The sequence below is a fragment of the Patella vulgata genome, chromosome 1 (genome assembly GCF_932274485.2).
Source record: "Patella vulgata chromosome 1, xgPatVulg1.2, whole genome shotgun sequence".
Classification (NCBI taxonomy): domain Eukaryota; kingdom Metazoa; phylum Mollusca; class Gastropoda; family Patellidae; genus Patella; species Patella vulgata.
The window spans coordinates 45,003,826-45,026,439 of record NC_065879.2 but is presented as its reverse complement, the minus strand read 5'-3'; the positions used below and the strand labels follow the sequence as shown (position 1 = coordinate 45,026,439).

The 22,614-nt window shown below is 36.9% G+C and overlaps 1 protein-coding gene across 2 annotated transcripts in view; it reads right to left on the bottom strand.

Annotated features, from left to right (window-relative positions):
* Positions 1-5,671: 5,671 nt before the first annotated feature.
* The window catches only part of LOC126821351 (monocarboxylate transporter 9), a 31,404-nt gene continuing 14,461 nt past the window's right edge, over positions 5,672-22,614 (bottom strand). The window contains exons 4-5 of one of the 2 annotated variants that reach the window (XM_050549764.2): positions 9,491-9,541; positions 5,672-8,688 (exon numbers count right to left, since the gene is read on the bottom strand). In XM_050549764.2, coding sequence (XP_050405721.1) covers positions 8,486-8,688; positions 9,491-9,541 — 254 coding nt within the window. In that variant the 3' untranslated portion in view covers positions 5,672-8,485. The remainder of the gene's footprint in view (positions 8,689-9,490; positions 9,542-22,614) is intronic. The other variant, XM_050549771.2, reaches the window with a different exon arrangement.

Below are 22,614 nucleotides of genomic sequence, written 5' to 3'. Positions count from 1 at the left end.
CTGCATAAACGGAAGAAGAACAGGTTGCAAAATCTGATCCCTGTACTGGACAGCATTTAAGTTCCCTTGGACAACAACAAGAGGAGAACGTCCATGTGCACAAAAAGAACCCCAAACCATGACGCTGCCGTCACCAAATCGGTCAACTTCTCTGAAGCATACTTGAGCGTAACGTTCACCTCGTCTGCGGTACACTCAGACCCTGCCATCGGAAAATCTCAAAGTGAATTGAGATTCGTCACTAAAAACAACCGAATTCGACTGTCTTTGAGTAAATCTTATGTGTCTTGTGGCCCACACAAGTCGGCTACGGCGATGAAGAGGTGTCAATATTGGTCCATTATAGGGCCTCCGAGCTCAAAGACCAGCAGCCTGCAAGCGATTTCGAACAGTTTGTGCAGTTACCCTTCCACCAAACATCTCTCTACTTGTGAAGGTTGCAGTGACAAATCTGTTTCTAAGATGACGTAATCGTATTGCTTGATCTTCCTTGGGCGGTCGGCAATTGACTTACCAGAAAAAATTTTTTGTTGAAATTCATCAGTGTCAAGTTTTTAATTTGGCTGAGTATTTGTGCTAGATGGCACCGAGGATTAGTGTTCGGCACGAATATTCGAATATTCGCTCGTCGAATATAATATTCGAATATTCGAATAGTAATAACCATATTCGAATATTTTCGAATATCTACATTATTTATTCTATTTGCTCTCAAATATTATTAAAGGCGACCTGCCACATTTACATTCAAAGCTTATTTAGATTACCTAACTGCAGCTTGTAAGGGTAGGGGGGTGTCAGAATGGTTAGCGTGTGCGAGATGTATCATAAGGTCTGTCATCGAGTCAACTGTCGTGGTTTCGGGTTTCGATTTCCCGGTTGTACGTGACAAGGAGTAAGGTCGCCTGTCCAACCTCGTGGGTCTTCTCCAGGTCCTTCGGTTTCCTCCCATTGCTAAAGACCCCTACACGCAAGCGAATTATTGAAATAAAATTGAACCATACGTTAGTCCCGAAATGACCTAGTTTATGTCGAGTCGAAACCCATCTCTCTCTCTCTCTCTCAGCTTGCAAGGGCGCTACCCTACATACCGTCTTCAGAGACAGTTATTCGGTAAGTAGCCAGGGTGCCCGATGCTGAATTCTGGGTGAAAGCTAAATCAGTGTGTGACTCCCTTGAGAGACTTCACATTATATCTGAACAAATGTGTAGCGAAACTCACTGTACGACGTCATCTATATATGCCATTGCGATGAATTTACTTGGATTCGTCATGAAGAAACAGCTGGGTGAACCCACATTCATCACCAATATGAAGAGACTGTTTTCTGCTTATATGGAAAAGCGACTAGACGACAGTGATTTCCGTGAAATGATGGAAATTGCTGCAGTGCTACACCCACAAATGAAAGAGACACCTTTTGTTTCGAATGCAGCGCGGAAGAATTCCTATACACTGGTGATGGAAAAAACTTGTTTTGATGTCGTGGAAGGCCGAGTTCTAGTGTACAAATTGACAGTTTACGTAAAAGATCCACTGGCAATTGCTAAAATATTATCTTGTGCATTGATCACGAGTCAACAGAGATTTCGCGTATTTGATAATTGATTATGAATTATAATAAATTAAATATTTAAATCACTTTAAATATATTGAAAATATTCGAATAGTATTCGAAAACAAATTTCAAGACCCGTCGAATATTCGAATAGTATTCGTGTTCGAATATCCGAACACTACCGAGGATATAGTTTTTGTGCTAAAATCATTCATGATATAAGTGGCATTGATAACGGTCCCACCCACCTTAATTTATTTATTCTTCTTTACGGTTCTCGTAATACTATACTTGCGCAAATATTCTGGACAGTCGGAACAACAGTGGGACTTTTTCGGGTTTTGGCGTTTTTAAATACGCCTCCAAAAAGGCTCGAGGCAGGGGCCGATCATATGGAATATTAAAGTGTTACTATTATTTTAAAAAGAATGATTTGCATCGCTCCGCTCGGCGGGTCGTTTATTGTGACAAAGTGCTCCAGGTGCATAGAACTTATTGACCTCCAGCTGGTTTTTTTATAGCCCACATTGAAATGGGGTCGTATATTGTCGGTCCGGAGTCCACAATTGCATTGTGGACGCTCTAGAGGCTTAAGTTAATATCCGATTGACTTTAAATTTATACACAGTGTTTACGGTCATGAGATGAAGAATCCTATTGATTCCGATAATTACTGCCAGAGTTACGGCCCTTGATCACTTCAAAAAATCTTGTGGACGCTCTAAAGAGGTCAAAGTTAATATCCGATTGACTTTAAATTTCTACACAGTGTTTGAGGTCATGGCCCTTGATCACTTATAAAAATGAAACTGGTTCTTACAGGCGGATAAGTTTGACCTCTACGTTGTGTAAAACACTTGAGACCATGGTAAATAATATGCTAAAATATTACTGTGAAAGTAATGGATTAATCAGTCCAAATCAAAGTGGATATAGACAGCAGCGCTCCACTATTGATCATATTGTAAGGTTACAGCATTATCATGACTTCACTATCTAAAAAGAACAATTATCCATGTGCAGTATTCGTCGACCTGACCAAGGCCTTTGACTTAGTTTTGGCGGATGGCCTACAGAGGTCCTTGAAGGTGAGGTCCACTCACCAGTTACCCCTCTAAAACGCCGAAGGTTTCAATAGCTCTCGGGCCCCCAAAAGTTTCCGCCAGAGGAATCTGCCCGATCCGTACCGCCATCTTTTAGAAGTTAAACCACTAGATGGGTCGCCTTTCTTGGGTAAGAAAGGGACACTGGGAAAAGAAATTAAAGATATCTGGGAGATGTCCGGCATAATGACAATCACCGTCACGAAAACCGGAGAGCTCCGCTTGGCTTTCCGGGACGAGGTGGATATGGAACGGGCCCGTTCCTTTCACACCCTCACGTGCGTGAGAATGTCAACCTACCTACCACACTCTCTCAGCTCTGAGAAATGCTTGGTCCATGGGATCTTCTCCGAATATAGTGCGGCGGAAATTACAGAGGACCTCAAACTTAGAGGCTATGGGGTGGGGGAGACCCATAGATTAAAAGTGAAAGAGAGCAGCCAACATGGGACATACGGGGAGAGAGAGAGAGAGAAATGGGGTTTAACGTCCACTCGACACAAACTAGATCATTTCGGGACTAACATATGGTTTAATTTTATTTACATAATTTGCTTGCGCGTAGGGGTCTTTAGCAGTGGGAGGAAACCGGAGGACCCGGAGAAAACCCACGAGGTTGGAGACATACGGAGAAGTTCTGCTCTGGGAAGGATGCCTGTGGTCGCCGCGTAAAGGATCACAAAGTGTTGTGTGCCCGGGGACGACAACCAAATGTAGGAATTGCCAGGGTGACCACATGGCAAGCTCCAAACTGTGTCCCAAAATTGTCCTGGCAAGCCGGGCACTCAAAGTTAAGGCAAGAGAAGGGATTGCTGAATTAAGGATGGAGCACCTGTTAGAACTAGAGAACGTAAAGGCTAAACAGCCGAAAAAAAGAAGAAGGGCGAGAAAAAGGCTCCGCCGCCGGGACTGGCAACCCCGGCCCCTGCCCTGACCTCCCGGTCAAGACAGGAAACTCCATTTCATTTGAGTATTGTTTACCAATATTATTTAATCATATTTACTATAATTATTGTTCAGGTTCCTGAAACTTGGCAAAAGATTTGATTGAAATTTAGATGCCTTGTTGTTTTTATTGTTATTGGTATAGTTATAATATTTGTCAAGTTTTATTTTTTCATATTTTAAATTATTAAGAGAAAACTTAAAGTCATTGTAATATATATATAATAAGAAATGTTATTTTATAATTATTCAGAAAAAACCCCGTAAAATTCTAGTTTGATTATCATTTCAACCTCAGAAAGAAAACCAGTTTCTAAGATCTATTTGTCTTTTTAAGTTATTGTGATGGAGTCAGAAATAAGACCGATTTCCTTTAATTTTATCCCAATTAAAAATTATTAAAATAGCTTTATTGTTGATTTTAACTTAGTAAATATGATGTAGACATACATGTAGGCCTACCTAATTGTAACAGGTTTTTGTTTGTTACGATTTATTTCCTTTTATTAAGTTTCATTTTATATTTAATATTTCATAACTGATCAAAGAAAACATACTTCCAAGTTTGAATTTAATTTTCCATCAGAAACCAATTTTCAAGATGTAATGATTTTTTTTTTTTTATAATTTTGTTTAATATTGTTGACTCTATTACTTTTTTATACGAAATATGGCTAATTTTCCTTCAAATTTTGTCCAAATAAAAGTTAAAAACAATATTTTTGTCGTTCATTTTATTAAATGTGTATATCTAGTACATAATATGTGTAAAATGTGAGCCTGCTTCGAAGTCATTCAGTCAGTCAAAATATTAGTTTATCATTTTTGCCTGTTTTTGACGGATTTTGGAAAACGCTACTTACCTACAAAAAAATGTTCTGAACAGATTTTAAAAAATTAAACAGATTAATGATTCTCGGGATTTTTCTAATAGTGTGTACAATTTCAGGTCTCTAGCTAAAAAACTGAATTTTGGTTGGCACATGCTAATCTAACCTCTTATATCCAAACTTAAGTCAATTCTTTTCGAGAATAAAGCTCTCGGTCTAAGTTTGTTCGATTTAATTTTTACTGGAAACTACATTATTATGAAAGTTGTATACCTAAAAGAAGTATCAGTCCAAAGATTAGATAAGGGGCTGACAGTTCTCGCTAAAATAGTCAAATTACTTCACGCTGAACCAAGCTATGGGCGATACAATGATAAACTAAATCTCGGTTATCCATTGTTACGGTTATTTGATCAACCACAAAACGTATTTAGATCTACTAAATATGGTAAGATAATTAATGTCTAATTAATAATTTATATAACATTTCAGGCCTAAAGAAAGACCTACAATAGGCAGATTTAGCTCTTGCATAATGCATGTTTAATCGCCTAGACAAGTAAAAAGTAGAATCTAACCTACTAGTGCCCGACATTTTATCACATAATCTTATAACAAAAATTATTTTCTGGCGTCATTAGAGGTTAACGCCCGCTTCCACCTAATGCAAATTCCATCATGGGTAGAATTTGTGCACCCAATTGGTAAAGTGGAAAGGAAAATTGAAGTAAACCTATTTTTTTTATTTTTTTTTTTTTATTTTTTAACAAAATGAAATGTAATGGGATTTAACGTCCTATGAGTATGAGGGAACATTTGCCCGCACAGGGGCGCTACGTCCTACTCTAATATATCGAATTCCAATTGCGAAGGGTTCTTTTACGTGCACGCTAATGTGTATACGGGACCTCGATTATTTGTCCAGTCCGAACGACTATATGTTGTCCCTTACCAAGCCCTCTATCCTGCACCACCGGCAACTGGGGACCACGCCTGAAAATCCAGATAAACTTTCTCGGCCAACACCGGAATCGAATGCTTTACTCACTGAGCCACCGCGGCCGCCCTTTCTTTAGCAAGATTATTAATGCCAATAATAACAAACGGTATACTTTATTTCGAAATAGATGACTAAAAGTATAAAAATAGAATACAATATGTTAATAACATGAAACAATATAGTTGGTTTTAAACAACTTCTTTATAATGAAAAACTGACATAGACATGATGGACAATGAACCCAAAAAATGTGTACGGATACTCAGTCTAACGCAAATTAAAGTAGCTAAGTCTCGAACTCAATATGATCAAGGTCTTCGACATTGAAAACACGAATTATTTGTCAATTTAAATCAACATTGATTTTGTGATATTACCGGGAAAGGATGGGCTTCTGATATCCGATATTTAATACAAAATACACATTTTGCCATTGGTTCACGAATCGCCAGAATGCGTTTCAGCGCCATTTGTAACAATGGACTTGAAGAACAAGACTAGACATATTCCACAAGTCATGCGCAATAAATACCTTCGGTGTAGACAGGTATAACCGGACGCTAAAGATTGCCATTCGATTGGGTCTTCTGACGTATTTTGCCGAAAATAACTGATTTGAAATTAGAGTAAAAACAGAAACGATTGAATGTAAATCAGTTTATACATTCATATTTTGCATTATTATATGCGTTGCGACTCGTTTCTGTCAATTTCTAGGTCTCCAAATATTAGCCGTTTAGCTCTTTTAAATAGACGTTTCTTTCCTTTTTATTTCTCGGTTGTTGTTATCTGCGCTCTGCGTTATATTTAACGTCAAAGTAAACGGAACGAAAATAACACCGTTTCAATTAGACTGGTTGCATTCAGGCAGTATCAAGTATATAAAACAATTAATATTTTTTTATTCATTTATAACTACATTCAATCACAAAATTAGCTATGCCGCTTTAATCATACAATCTGCGCACAGCGAAACAACTAATATAGTTATTTCATTAAAATAATAAACCGTAACAATATAAATATGTAAAATAAATTGAGTGTCTATATTTCCTGTAGGTTCACGGATGTTCGATACGAGCATACGGCAGTGACTCCTTTTTCTACGGAAACAATTTGACATTTTTAAGATTTAAATGACAAGTTTCCTTCCATAAAACGGAAAGACAGACTTGTTAATTTCCATTTCACCCCTTTCTTCTTGACTGAATTTAAATTCTATTCAAATCATTTTAGCAATATAAATACATAAGCAAAACCGAAAAATTAACTTATCCCATTTAAATAGTTTCAACCAAAAAGAAATAGGGTGTAACATCCACAAGTTATAATAAATTTTCTAAAGTTTTTACTTGGGTGTGAATTATAATTACGGTAGGTAGAGAACCTCAACATTTCATTAAAATAGTTCAATTGTTTTACTTTTCAGATATATATGAACATTAGTGCCTTTAACAATAAATCAGTTGATACGTACATTTCCTTAACAAAACTCAAAATGCTGCTCCACTAACCTACTAAAACTTTATACCTTAGAAAATGGGTACAAACGTCATACATTATAATCCGACCTTCAAGAGACAGCAAAATCACAAGGGTAATTTTGTATCTGGATTGTTTCATCACTGCTCGTATTTCATACAATGGCGATCACTTGCCCCTATAACTTAGGCAAATATTTAGACATAGTTAATCAGACATTTACACAGAGTAAAATATAGTGACTTGTGCCCAACCCCCAATTGAAATTGAAAGTTTGCATTCCTTTTTATTATTAAAACCAGTGGCTGCCAGGCAGGATACGCCCACATTTTCGAGAGATGGATAGAGAACAATCTAACAAGAAAGTGATATTTCCTACAATCAAGGGCCATAATTTAGGAAATTACAATTCGATATGCGCGAATATCGAAAGGAACTGAGATCTTTGTGTTATAAACTTACATTTCAAGTTTCAACAAAATCGGATAAAAATTGCGACCTCTATCCATAGGGTCCACAACCTTGATATACCATATTTTTACGCTATTTGAGAACGAACGGCAGCCATTTTGTCTGACAATTTTGGGCCGATTTTCACGAAATTCGAACTCAGTTCTTCTTAGGGTGTAACGGTGATATAATAATACGTTTTTTAAATCAGATAAAAATTATGACCTCTATAGGGTCCACAAGCTAAAAACGCGATTTTTCGTAAAATTAGGGGCCATAATTCAGGAAGTTACGGTCCGATATGCGCGAATATCGAAAGGAACCGAGATCTTTGGGTTACAAAACTTACATTTCAAGTTTCAACAAAATCGGATAAAAATTGTGACCTCTATAGGGTCCACAAACTTGATATACCATATTTTTACGCTATTTGAGAACGAACGGCGGCGATTTTGTCTGTCAATTTTAGGCCGATTTTCACAAAATTCGAACCTAGCCATCCTTAGGGTGTAACGGTGATATTATAATACGGTTTTTTAAATCGGATAAAAATTATGACTTCTATAGGGTCCACAAGCTAAAAACGCGATTTTTTGTACAATCAGGGGCCATTATTCAGGAAGTTATGGTCCGATATGCGCGAATATCGAAAGGAACCGAGATCTTTGGGTTATAAACTTACATTTCAAGTTTCAACAAAATCGGATAAAAATTGTGACCTCTATAGGGTCCACAAGCTAAAAACGTGATTTTTCGTACAAACAGGGGCCATAATCCATGAAGTTTCGATCCGATACATGCCAATATCGAAAGCAGCCAAGATCTTTTGGGGATAAACCCATATTTCAAGTTTCGTCAAAATCGGATAAGAATTGTGACCTGTAGAGAGTCCACAAACAATTGTGGACGGACGGACGGACGGACCGACAGACAGACGGACGTCCGGACGGACAGGGGCGACGGCATAATACGTCCACATGAAAATGTGGGCGTATAAAAAATGATATTAAATAGCTTCCTATTGCGAGAGCCTTTCACCTATATCTGACTTTATACTAAACAAACAATAGAATATGGATAGTTTGCTGCCCGTTATTGATGCTGACTAACTCCACTTTAATCATTCAATATATCGTCTCCGACCTCCAGAATAACCGACGTTTCTGTATTTATGCCAAAGAATGCTTCCTTTTCATTCGATTCAAAATATTTCTGATCCGTTTCACCTATTTCTGATTCTTTAACTTCTAGTATATTATGCTTCTTCGTTGTAACGTTAATCAGTAGGCCTGTTACTGAAGCTATCACAAAACACACCCCTTAAAAATACGAATATAAAAACAAAATGTTATCTATATATTCTTGTCAAATTTAAGATGCATTACGTAAGATTCGGATAAAGAACTGATCGTTCTTGTTATACTAATTTAAAAATAGATAATGAAAAATGAATATATTGACAATTTCAAATTACATTATTCTGATTGAAGTTATAAATGTTTGAAAGTTCGACAAGACATAACCTGGAATGTTAAGTACAATTCCTACAATAATAAACGGTGTGGCGTCCATATTAACGTTTAACGAAGATATGGAAAATATTGTCTAATCCACTCAATATCTAGATCGTCTAGAAAGATGATTATGTGCTTGTCATGTGAATATAAAATTTATAGTCAGAAAAAACTGCAATCGGCAGATTTCGCTCTTAAATAATGCACCTTTAAGTGAAATTTTAGACGTTCTATAAAAAAAAATTAATAGCAAATAAATCATAACTGAAATCTTGTGAGCCTTTGTTTGTTTTTTGATGTTAACGAATCTTACTAAACTTTGCATAATGAGAAGGGGTATCATATCATCGAGGAGTAAGCCGAGCATTATATCAAACATGACACCCGTCATAAAACCTGAAAGATTAAATGAACTTTTCATTCCGCAAAGTTAGTGGAATGTTGCTTTAATTTGGTCAGTGGACAGCTAAACACCAATTCAACTACCCCTATGTGGGAAGATAGGGTCTTCACTACATATATTGGAATCGACCATTTGCGGGATTCTTCCAGCCGTTGGGAGACCTACAACCATATTTGATTTAGTTTACAGTTTTAGAATAATTACCCGCAAAAGCGAATATGACGTAGGTACTTTGATAACGAACTGCCATCATTTCTGGAAGTAGACAAATCTTATATACAACAATGCAACAACTTTTAATCGATATCAAATAACCCATGTTCTCGATACCTCGCACACCTAGCGATATCCAGTACCCCGTTCTTTCATAATCCAATATTCTATTCTCTCGATATCACACGCTCATATCTCTCCATTTCAAACATCCCATTATCTCCATATCTTAATTCGGGTGGGGGTGATGACCGAATGGTTAGCACATGCGCGCTGTAAAATAAGGTCTGTCATTGAGTCAACTGACGTGGTTTCGATTTCCCGGGCGTACGTGACAGGGTAGCCTGCCCAATCTCGTCGGTTTTCTCCGGGTCCCCCGGTTTCCTCTCACTGCTAAAGACCCCTACGGGCAAGCGAATTATTGAAATAAAACTGAACCATGTGTTAGTCCCGAAATGACCTAGTTTGTTTCGCGTGGACGTTAAACCCCATTTCTCTCTTTCTCTCCATATCTTAACACCCAATTCTCTTCATATTTTATTGCAAATATTTTACAAAGCTGTTAGGACGTATATACACGAAGAAAATTATAGATGTTACGGAGGTAACTGTTTTATTTGTGGGAATATTTTTTTTTTTGTTAAAGCAATCGGTATGAAAGCGTATAGGGGTCAATAGCGCGATAGATACCGCAACATTAAGTTGGTAATATGTCAATATATTGTGATTATTCTGATGATTTTATCTCTGAAAAGACAATTTTTGCCGAGTTAAGCGCATGGATACTTGCGCTATGTTATATGTCCCCATTTTGTTTTAAATGTACACGTTTGTGTTAAGATATTGCTATTCTGAAGCTTAATCAACATTATTCCATTTCGCCGTAGTATATGTCGACATTTTTGCAAAATATAGACATGCGCTATGTCGACATGTGCATTTAAAACAGAATGACGATATCCACCATAGCGAATTATTAAATTAACTCCGCAAAAATTGTCTTTTCAGAGATAAAATCATCAGCACAATCACAATATGTAGCAAGATAAGATAAGTAAGGGATTTATGCGATAAAGGAATAATAGCGGTAAATACGTAATATTTTGAAACGCAATGTTATTTGATAAATACAAATAATATCATGGCCCAGACTAATTATATAGTTTACAGATTTATAGTCAAGCAAACAGCGGAAACAACAGAAATCTACATGAATTGAACTTTTGTCATATGCCACATATTGGTATGCAAGGTATGGCCATTCCATATTTGGCTTAGTCATGTGGTCATTAGGCTTAGTAACCAATCATCATAATTAATTACGTCATATCTGGCCAATTAAATAATAGATTGCGAAAATCCAACCGTAGAAAAAACACCCCAGACGTAGATTGGAGAGAGCAAACATCATGGCAACTTCTGGGTTGAGAGATAGGGAGAATGGCTTTATTTTTGATCTATGCTTCAAAGCTATGTATCCATCTTGATATAAAACTGTAGAAACCGTACTTTTGTTCCTGTCATCTTGAATCAAACGATATTTTGGGGACTGATAAAAAGATATACACAACGTGAGATGTTAAAGAAACATTTAAAGATACGCCCTAACCAGTTAAAGAATTACAAATACAACCCGAGACAATAATAGACGATCACAAGGCTAATAAAATATGTAGCAGAGGAGAGAGTATGCGTTACACGTTAGATGTGGGGAATTTTTGACAGTTGGGCTTTCCACATCCAGCCAGCGACTCATAGAACTGCATCGTGTGACATATTTGACTTGGTTGCCGAACTGTGCATAGCGACGCTTAGTGCTACAAATATGTTGACATATTACCAACTTAATATTGCAGTATCTATCGAGCTACTGACCCCTATCTTCCATAAATCAGAGATAACACCGATGTTAGTGGCAAAGACTTTAGAATTGTTTACTGATCATATGCGAGAATGGGGCCTAATGTCACAAGTACAGCGTCATTTAGATGATTGTTAAACAGAGCTTGTTGATTATCCGAGATCCTCACGAAAACATCCGGTTCAATTTTCTTACGTATAACAGTTTCTCTGTTATAATTTAAAGGGCAATCACCGATTTTGCAAACGTTGAAAATAAAAGTGAGTAAATCAAAATATAAAATGTATTAATGACATTGTCTGAAAGAATAGAAACAAACTAATGAACCGTCCTGAAATAATTGCTGGATTAGTGTAACATAATTCATTAAAAGTAATGTCATTGTTCACTAAAAGTGACTTATTAATCGTGATAATTTATAGACATATTATCCAATATCCAGGCACCTAAATAATCTGGAATTTTAGCATTTTGGGCCAATCTCACGTAGAATCTTCCAAAAAGTATCACATAGCTTCAGATTGTTTCATACGTCGTATATAAAAGATTCAAAGAAATTTTCAAACATAATTAAACATGCATTATGTAAGAGATAAATTTGCCTATTGCAAGTCTTTGACCTGAAATGTTATATAAACTATTAATTAGACATTTATTAACATAACCAGCGGCTGCCAGGCAGGATACGTCCACATTTTCCAAGAGATGGATAGAGACCAAGCTAAAAACAAACGCAGAAAGTTATAGCCTGAAATGTGCAAATATCAAAAGGGACTGAGATCTTTGGGATATAAAGATATGTTTTAAGTTTCATCAAATCGGATAAAAATTGTGACCTCTAGAGGGTCCACAACCTTCGTATTACACACTTCTACACAATTTGCGTACAAAGAGCGGCCATTTTGTCGGGCAGTTTCATTTCGATTTTTTCCGAAATTCGAATTCAACCTTCATTATGGTGGAATGGTGATGTATTTATACGTTGTTTTTTTTTAAATTGGAAAAAAATTGTGAACTCTAGAGAATCCGCAAGCTAAAATTGCGATTTTTCGAACAATCAGGGGCCATAATCCAGGAAGTTAAGATCTTAGTGTGTAATGGTGACATATTCACACGTTTTTTTTAAATCGGATAAAAATTGCGACCTCTACTTAGACCACAAGCTAAATCGAAAGGTACCAATATCTTTGGGTTATAAACATGTATTTCAAGTTTCGTCGAAATCGGATCAAAATTATGACCTCTTGAGGGTCCACAACCTTGATTTACCAGATGTTTACACTATTTGGGTACGAGGGGCGTCCATTTTGTCCGGCAGTTTTGGCCCGATTTTCATGAAATTCAATTTCAGACAAAATTACGGTGTAACGGTGATACATTCAAACGGTTTTTTTTTAAATCAGATAATAATTGTGACCTCTAGAGGGACCACAAGCTAAAAACGCGATTTTTCGTACAATCAGGGGCCATAATTCAGGAAGTTACGATTATAAACATGCATTGTAAGTTTCATCAAAATCAGACAACCCTGATACATAATATTTTGACACTATTTGCAAACGAGGGGCGGCCATTTTGTCTCTCAGTTTCGGTCCGATTTTTACGAAATTCGAACTCAACTATCCTTAGGGTGTAACGGATATATATTCAAACGGTTTTTTAAATCGGATAAAAATTGTGAACTCTATAGGGTCCACAAGCTAAAAACGCGATTTTTCGTACAATCTGGGGCCATAATTTAGGAAGTTATGGTCCGATATGCGCGAATATCGAAAGGAACCGAGATCTGTGGGTTATAAACATGCATTTCAAGTTTCATCAAAATCAGATGAAAATTGTGACCTCCAGAGGGTCCACAAAACTGATACACAATATTGTGACACTATTTGCAAACGAGAAGCGGCCATTTTGTCCGTCAGTTTCGGTTTGATTTTTACGAAATTCGAACTTAACCATACTTAGGGTGTAATGGTGATATATTCAAACGGTTTTTTAAATTGGATAAAAATTGTGACCTCTATGGGGTCCACAAGCTAAAAACGCAATTTTTTGTACAATCAGGGGCCATAATTCAGGAAGTTGTGGTCCGATATGTGCGAATATCGAACGGCACCGAGATCTGTGGGTTATAAACATATATTTTAAGTTTAAACCAAATCGGATAAAAATTGTGACCTCTACGGTGTCCACAAGCTAAAAACGTGATTTTTCGTGCAATCAAGGGCCATAATCCATGAAGTTACAGTCCGATACATGCCAATATCGAAAGGAACCGAGATCGTATGGTGATAAACCAATATTTCAAGTTTCATTGAAATCGGATAAAAATTGTGACCTCTAGAGTGTTCACAAACAAATGTGGACGGACGGATGGACGGACGTCCGGACAGGGGCGACGACAATATACGTTCCACATGAAAATGTGGGCGTATAAAAAGACCATAATCAACTCTCGATGCCATCTTAAATGTGTCCGATTTTTTGGGATTGAATCCGATCTGCTGTTCAACGTCCGTTGGTGATTAAACGCAAAATTGGATAATCGAGACTTTGTTAATTATCGTGACAACGGTAATCCCGGCTAGAGTGAAGCAATTTGACTGAAATTTTCAGCATAATCCATCTGTTTTTATCTATTATCTATAATCTTCTATAATGTATCTTTAACCGGTTTATTCACTAATACAAATGGTCAACAAAACACAAACGAAAGGTTTCTACATCAAAGACGAAGAATTCGGATTTAGCGACATACCACAGCTTACGGTAAAGGGTTTCATTCCAGATTTATAAGCGACTTGACTGTAGCTGCCTATACTCCATCCTAAATATCACCAGTTGATATCGAGGACATGGTTAATGCTACATCTAAGTTAAAACTATTAACGTTTAAATCTTTTTTATACGCCTACATTTCAATGTGGACATATTATGTCGTCACTGTTGAACGCGGTATAGACTGCAGATTCTTTGGTGAGAAACCTTCTGGTCACGGGCGAACGAGTCCTGTCGATATTCAGCTTTTCGCGGCTTTTGGTTCCAGAGTAGGCCTACTACCCCTTTTCCGAAAACCCGAGGAACGTGATAGAGGCTATAACTTTTAACTGATCTCTTTCACATTTGATGTGAAGCATTGCGGGTCATGAGTAGACGAAACTAATCGCTCTGCGACTTTCCGTTCTGGAGGTACCCACCCCACCCTCTTTGTCTAAAACCTTTCGACCACGATATAATATCTGATAATAAACCGTGTAGTCGGAAACTTTCCCCCACAGCACACTGCATGGTGTATGCTCGTATTCATTGGTGCAGAAAAATAGTACATGGAACCCAATTTCATTTCATTTATATATATATATATATATATATATATATATATATATATATATATATATATCTATTTAATTATTATATTGGTGTAAAAAATGACAAATTTATCATGCCATAAAATACAAACTTATTCATTTCATAGTAGCATTAATCTAAAGGATGGTATGTGATCCCTATTAAAGGACAATCATGTCGCCAACCAATTTACATATGTGATAGAATTGACAATAAATTAAATCATCCGATGACGAAAAGATCCAAACTGACAACTCGTAAAAAAAAGAAATTATGGTTTTTAAAGAAAGATTTACTATCTCGCAGATCTGACTAGATACGTGAAACAAAGAATAATATTTCGACAGCCAAGTGTGATAACTGAAGTTTCAAACTACACCAGGGCCGTTTCACAAAAACTTAACTAAAATCACTAAAATAGATTTTAACTAAAATCAAAATAAAATTTTTAATTTTATGCGTTTCACGAAGATCTATTATAGCTTAAACTGCAATTTTAATAGATTTTTGTTAAAATTGTTTGCGCCTGCGCAGTGCACAATCCGGTGAGGGCAACTGAAAACTGTTGCCAGGTTGCTACGTTGTAGCAATATTTGCACATGGTCAGACAGCCATAGAGAGGTAAAATAAATGAGTTTATTGCGTATTATTCGTTTCGAAATGTATCGGTGGGTTGGCTTTGAACTTGCATGTTGCTTTCGTGACCTTGGCATTTGATATACTCGCAGGCTTCAATGGAAATAATGCGTATCGATAACCTAAATTGCTTGAATTTCGTAGTTTTATGGCATTTTGGATAACAGAAACGATTGAGAATTGTCAAAAACATGTGATAATCTAGGCTGTAAATTATTGTTGATTTTTAAAAGTATTTAACAACTTTTAAACTAATCTTATACACCAAATAGCCAATGTTTCAATGCCTAGATTTGAAATGTCAGCCCATAGACCCTTTTAAAAATACTTTAAAACGATTTTTCCCAATATAAAATAACATTGGCTCCTATATAAAACTTAGCTGATTTACGCTGTGTTATTAACGAAAGCCTTCATTAATAAATAATAATAAATTTATGATATTAAAATTTAACTTCAAATAAGTCCTTAACATTTTTCAAGAAACACCTTTGAGATTATTCATTTATCTTTTTACCAATCATCATAATAGACCGGAGGCTCAGTGCGGGTGGTTTCCATCAAATGGGCACAAAACCAGACCCAACTTTTCTAGAGTAAAATTTTGCGTAGAATACGATGCCGAGTGGTAATCAGTCCGCCGTTGGGGCGTTTTCGAGATATTCGGGGTCAAAGGTCAAATGAGGTCATTTGCACCGAAAGTGAATGCGCAGCCATTCTTATATATCATGAAAACATGCTGAAAATGATCGAAGGTAATTTGCATGACAGAACCAAAACACCTCAAAACCTGTTTCAAAAATACGTAAAAACTATCAAATCAAAATCTCTCCGATTTAGTTTCACAACGATTGCTATACATAATGAAACTAGTTGTCCGACAAAAACAATTGAATAGTTTCATGGCTGGACTCCAGCCTGCAGGCTTACCAATACGGCATTTATATCCCGCGAGCTATTATGTTCAATGCACCCATCGGTTTTATATGTGTCTATATTCCGGCGAAATTCATGAAAACTTATAAAAAATTTGCAAACTTTTAATCACGTCGTCAGATACGTGTTTTCCGGTCACAGATTAACGTCGGTTTTGCCAGATTGTGATTCCCGGAATCCACGCGGCCTGCAGGCTGGAGTTCAACCATAAAACTATTCAATTGTTTTTATCGGACAACTAGTTTCATTATGTATAACAATCGTTGTTAAACTAAATCGGGGATATTTCGATTTGACAGTTTTTACGTGTTTTTGGTACAGGTCTCGAAGTGTTTTGGTTCTGTTATGCAAGATCTTTTTCGACGTTTCAAAGTAAATGTACGGTGCTAAGACCACCTAAGTTTTAAATGTCCCTATTATTAATTAGAACAGATTTCGCTTTAGTTTTTATATTTTACGCTGGCATTTATTGCTTTAAATCTTCCTAGTGTAAAAATGGAAAATTTGACCTTTTTACCTCCGGGGTCACAAAAAACAAAAGTGAATTTAGCAAGTTTACCTTTTATTGAAAGAGTGATTACTTTCGATCATTTTCAGCATATTTTCATGATATATAAGAATGGCTACGCATTCACTTTCAGTGCAAATGACCTCATTTGACCCCAAATATCTCGAAAACGCCCCAACGGCGGACTGATTACCACTCGGCATCGTATTCTACGCAAAATTTTACTCTAGAAAAGTTGGGTCTGGTTTTGTGCCCATTTGATGGAACAGCCCCACCCCACCCCGCACTGAGCCTCCAGACTATAACCCCCAAACCATATGAGTAAATACTTTGCATATAGCATGTCTAGTATACTAAACAGCAAAAAAAAACGTCAGTACGATTTTAAAATCAGAGAGGCACTTTAATCAAATCATTCTAAAAAACGACTTACTAAATGGATCAAAGCAGTTTTTTGTGAACAGTATCTTGATACATAAGTGTTTAATTCGTCACAATTCCAAGACATTACGAGATGGTTTAGAGTCTGTACAGTCTATACATCAGTATCTGGTGTGTCCACCACGAGTGTCAATAACAGCAGCGCAGCGTCTGTACACGGAGTGGACCAGACGATTGATGAATGCCTTTGACACTTGGAACCACACTCCCAGAAAAGCCTGGCGCAATCCATCGGCTGTGTTTGGTCTCGGTACGACCTTATTAAGTCTCCTCTGAATTTCATCCCATAGATGTTCAATCGGGTTTAAGTCCGGACTAAGGGCGGGCCAGTCCGTTCTGCTGTAGAAAGTCCCGAGTAACTCTGGCGGTGTGGGCCCGGGTGTTGTCATGCTGGAAAACGTTGATCGATGTAGCGCACTGCGGTGATGCCGCCTCCTCTCCCTGGACCAAGATTTTGGAACACCACAGGACCCACTCCCTGGTTCAGGCCGATTCCACCCCAAACCATTATGCTTGGACCTCCCCGTGATTCTCGTTCCATGACACATTGGTCAGAATAACGCTGGCCACGTCGACGCCATACTCTGGTCCTGCCATCTGCAGTTGATACGCAATACCGACTCTCATCTGTGAACAGAACAGTTCACCATTGCCTGTCTCGCCAGTTCTGGTGTTGGTGGGCAAACTGTAGACGTTCACGTCGATGTCGAGGCGTAAGGATCGGTCCACGGTATGGTCTACGGCAATGGATGTTCTCTCTGGTGAGACGTCGGCGCACTGTATCTGTACTGGTGGGTCTTCGGTGTGTTCCCACTGTCTGACGTGCTGTCTCAGATGCCTGTGTGAAGGGATTCTGCACTTGCTGTTGAACAACATGACGGTCTTGTCGCCTTATGGTAACCCTTGGTCCACCAGTTCGGGGGCGATCATTCGTGGTGTTGGTGGCCCGAGAACATTGGCCTGGAAGTGATTGGCAACGACTTGGGCAGTGTGGCCAGCGTCGAGTCTTCCAAGCGCCTGGTTCCTCTGAGCTGTCGTGAGTCGTGGCATGCTGCTGACGTTGTAGTGTGAATGATTCAACCAGGTATGGGGGTGCATTTTATAGGGCTGTGAACAGCACATGCAGCATTACATGTAGGGTTGCGTTTTTGAGAAAATTTCCTGGGTTCAATTCTGTGTTTGGGAAGGAGCCTTATTGCTCGGGTAAAGTTGGAGATGTTGTCACAAATATATAATAAAAACATTTGGCAAGTTTTATGCAACACGTCTATTCAGAGTAACATATCAACCTGACGTTTTATTTGCTGCTTAGTATATTATAGGCTTGTAGGCTTTCTATAGCAAGATATTGACAATTTTAAACAATTGTATGCTTACACGAAGATATTTTTTTATAGATAGGAATGCTCCTATTTCCATGACATTAGATATGAAGTGAGTTCGTTGTTTTTTGGGGGTTTTTTTGTTGGGTTTTTTTTTTGGGGGGGGGGGGGCATCTAATTGCTTAAATTGCCTTACAATAAAATAAACGGTTGGACTGCAGCTACATTTCCCATGCTATGATAAGAAATTGAATGAGAATTGTTTTTGTGAATGATAGTATGGTAAAATTATGTGACCCGGGCCATTGGCAATATTGTCATTATTCCAAATATATCTTTATCTATATGTAGCAATAGATGTCACATAGTAGCTTTATATGTTTGTTAAAGTCGTGATTTTAATTTAGGAGAGGGTGACGGCTGTCCTAAGTTAAAATTGATTTGAGTTAAAATTGCCTCTAAAATATTTTTGTGAAACGCCAGTTTTAATAAGTTAAGAGAAAACTTTAACTTAATATATTCTTTTAGTGGATTGTATCTAAAATGCTTAAAATCGTTTTGTGAAACGCATCTATCTTAAAGATACATTATGTAAGATTTAGATAAAGAACTAGCCATTCTTGCTATAATAGTTCGAAAGTATATGATGTAAAATGAATAATTTGAAAATTTCATTCAAATTACTCTATTGCAAGCCAAGATATTAGCCTTTGAAGGTTTGACAGACGTGTGCAATAATTTCAACCACCGTACTGGTTGATCGAAGCTAAGTCTCGGTCCTCCATATTTGATTAAATCAAAGTATCGCTGAACCATTCTAATCTATTTAATATCGGAGAAATCTGATGCCATCGAGAGTTGATTAAGGCCTGGATCAGTTAATTAATGTCTAATTAATACTTTAGAAAACATTTCAGGCCTAAAGAAAGACCTGCAATAGGCAGATTTAGCTCTTGCATAATGTGTGTTTATGTTATATTAGGATGAACTTTTAGTTTAGGACGATTTTTAGGAGATTTAAGTTATTGTGAAACAGGGCCCAGGTCTCTTAATAAAACAAAGAAGAAAAAACATGCTCATAAATTTATTTTAACTTTTTAGACATCAAAATTATACCAAAATGGCAAAATTATAAACGACTTTTTAACGACTTTGTTTTCTGCACAAACCTGTGGAAGTGTATTAAAGATAGGTTCCCAGAAAAGTATTTATCGGGTGGTTATTTCCAATAAAAGTATGGAAATTTTGGTATATATATAGAAAGTAGAGATATCCAATCTTACTAGAAAAGTACTCGATTCCCTGAAAGGTTCCCCTAATCGACAGCCTGACGATTAGGAATACCTGCACGCGTGACGTCGACGGTTGCACGCGAAGATTGGGCGCTTGGTGTACATGTTGATAAACTTTATGAAGAGTTAGACGTACAACACTTTCTGAGATAAAAATCACGAAAAAAGACATGGGCAGTGGATAATCCGAGAATTTAATTAGTATTCGATATTTGTAATAAATAGTCAGCGATTAAAGACAACACTGTCTTGTGTATACAATGAATTCTCCTCCGACTTCGCACCCGTTGCTATAGGTACCAAGAGAGGTAAGTCACGCGACACAAACATGACCTCTTTTGATCGATTTTTATTGCAGGGTATTCCTTGGCAATTAAAATGTTTTGAGAAGGATTTGAAGCAAAATTATGATAAATTAATTAGTTTGAATATGTTTTTAGTCCAAATATATCATCAAATCACCCAGTGTGTACGCGGGAATGTATCTTAAAGGTCAATGGCGCGATTGATTCCGTGATATTAAAGGGCGTGTGGCTCTATTCTTTGGAACTTTAAATAGTTCTTAAATATGGAAGGTATAGATATCGCGATATTAATACGGTAAAACATGTCTACATATTTTGATGATTTTAACCCCTGAAAAGACAATTTTTGCCGAGTTAAATTTAGCAGCACGGTATGTTGTATGTCGCCATTTTGTTTTAAATGCGCACGTTTGATATTAAATTTTGTCAACAAATTCCATTTATCGCCATGCGCTTTGTGGACATATACTACGGCGAAATGGAATATGTTGCCAATACTTCAGAATAGTAATATATTTACGCAAACGTGCGCATTTAAAACGAAATGACGACAAACAACAATTTGCATTGATTTAATTATCTCAGAAAAAAAGTCAGGGTTAAAACCATGTCAATGGAAACAATATGTTGAAATATTACCTTATTAATATCGTGATATATTTCGCGCTATTGACTCGTAAACGCTTCCATATTTAAAGCACACGTTAAAGTAACATGAATGTAATCTATACTAATATTTTGTTTTTAAATTATTGATTGAAATGGACCTATATTGAAATTCTAATTCCTGTTTTTAATTTCGAATATTATGGAAAATGTCGTGTTAGAAGTTAAGCCCCTTTAGAGTTGCATTGTGTAAGATTTAGGTAAGTCCGATTATCCATTTTATCGTTACATTTTTAAATCTCGCGAGTGTACCAATGCTTTAAATCTCGTCTATCCCGTGGTCTAGAGAGTTGATTATAAGCTTGCCATGTGAATGGATGTCTAAATAATAGTTTATATAACATATGAAGCCAAAATAATGACATGCACTAGGCAGGCTGAGATTTTACATAATGCAACACGCTATGTTGCATGTCGTCATTTCGTTTTAAATGCTTACGTTCGCGTGAAGATATTACTATTCTGAAGCTTTTTCAAAATATTCCATTTCGCTGTAGTATAATAATGTATCAACATATCAACATATTAAGTACTACGGCAACATGGAGTATGCTGAAATATTACCACGTAATCGCAGTATCGCTCTATTGACACTTACACGCTTTCATACAAACCGACCCCATGAAAACGGGATCATTGTTAAAGGCAGTGTTGTTATAAAGTAGAGCTGCTGATAGAAATAAGAATTAAGGAAATAAATGCGATTTTACTTGGTCATGTACATAATATACGACACACATTGTATATTTCATAAAATGAAATAGTTACGCGATAAAAGGAAATATAGTCGATTTTAATTGAGCCATACAATATACTATCTACACAGTAAAACTCTTTTTTTAAATAAAAAAAGTCCTCAATTTCAAGTAAAATTACGTATCTATGGAAGCGTATTTGGGTCACTACTTATTGAAATAATATCGCAACACATCGAAGTAAAATATGTCAACTTCATGAGTTATATTACAAAAAATCGACTTAATAAAGTCGACTTGACGCATTAAATTCACCTCTTGCCGACAAAAACTATGTCGATATGTTTACATCATGCCAATAGTCGATTTGACTAAATCAACATTAAGTCATATTTTAATGTAATATATAGACTTAATAATGTTGCCGTTTTCAGTTATGTACCACGTGCTTAATTTCATTGCCCGAGATTGCTTATTCGTGAAAGTGCAGCCAATGATTGGGTTCAACGTCCACTCGACACAAACTAGGTCATTTCGGGACTAAGAAATGGTTTAATTTTAGGGGAATTTAGCAGTGGGAGGAAACCGGAGGACCGGGAGAAAACCCACTAGGTTGGACAAGCAACCCTACTCCTTGTCACGTACAACCGGGGATTCGAAACCACGCCAGTTGACTCAATGATAGGCCTTATGATACAGTGCGCACGTGCTAACCATTAGCGAGCATTGATGTTTGCTCCTGATGCATCAACACGTACAATTTTACTTGATATCAGTACTAACAAACATTGTGGTTTTATTAGGTGGTCATTCCCGTTAAGCGGTCAGTCATGCAAACCCCCTTGAGTCTACTGTACTCCGGAGAAATTTGATTGGACGATTACAATAGACACACTTCGTCAAAACCCCAAGATTTTGCTATCAGCACATTGCTTCAGGAATATAGTAAAAGTCACAACATTGTTAACTCTATTGTTCGTCCAAATAGTATTTAGTCTTGACAGTTCACAAGGTTCAGACTAGTAGTATTGACAAGGACAAAGCCGATACTAAAAATAGCACAAACATGTTCATATTGAACTGCAATGTTCTATCCAAAAACATGATA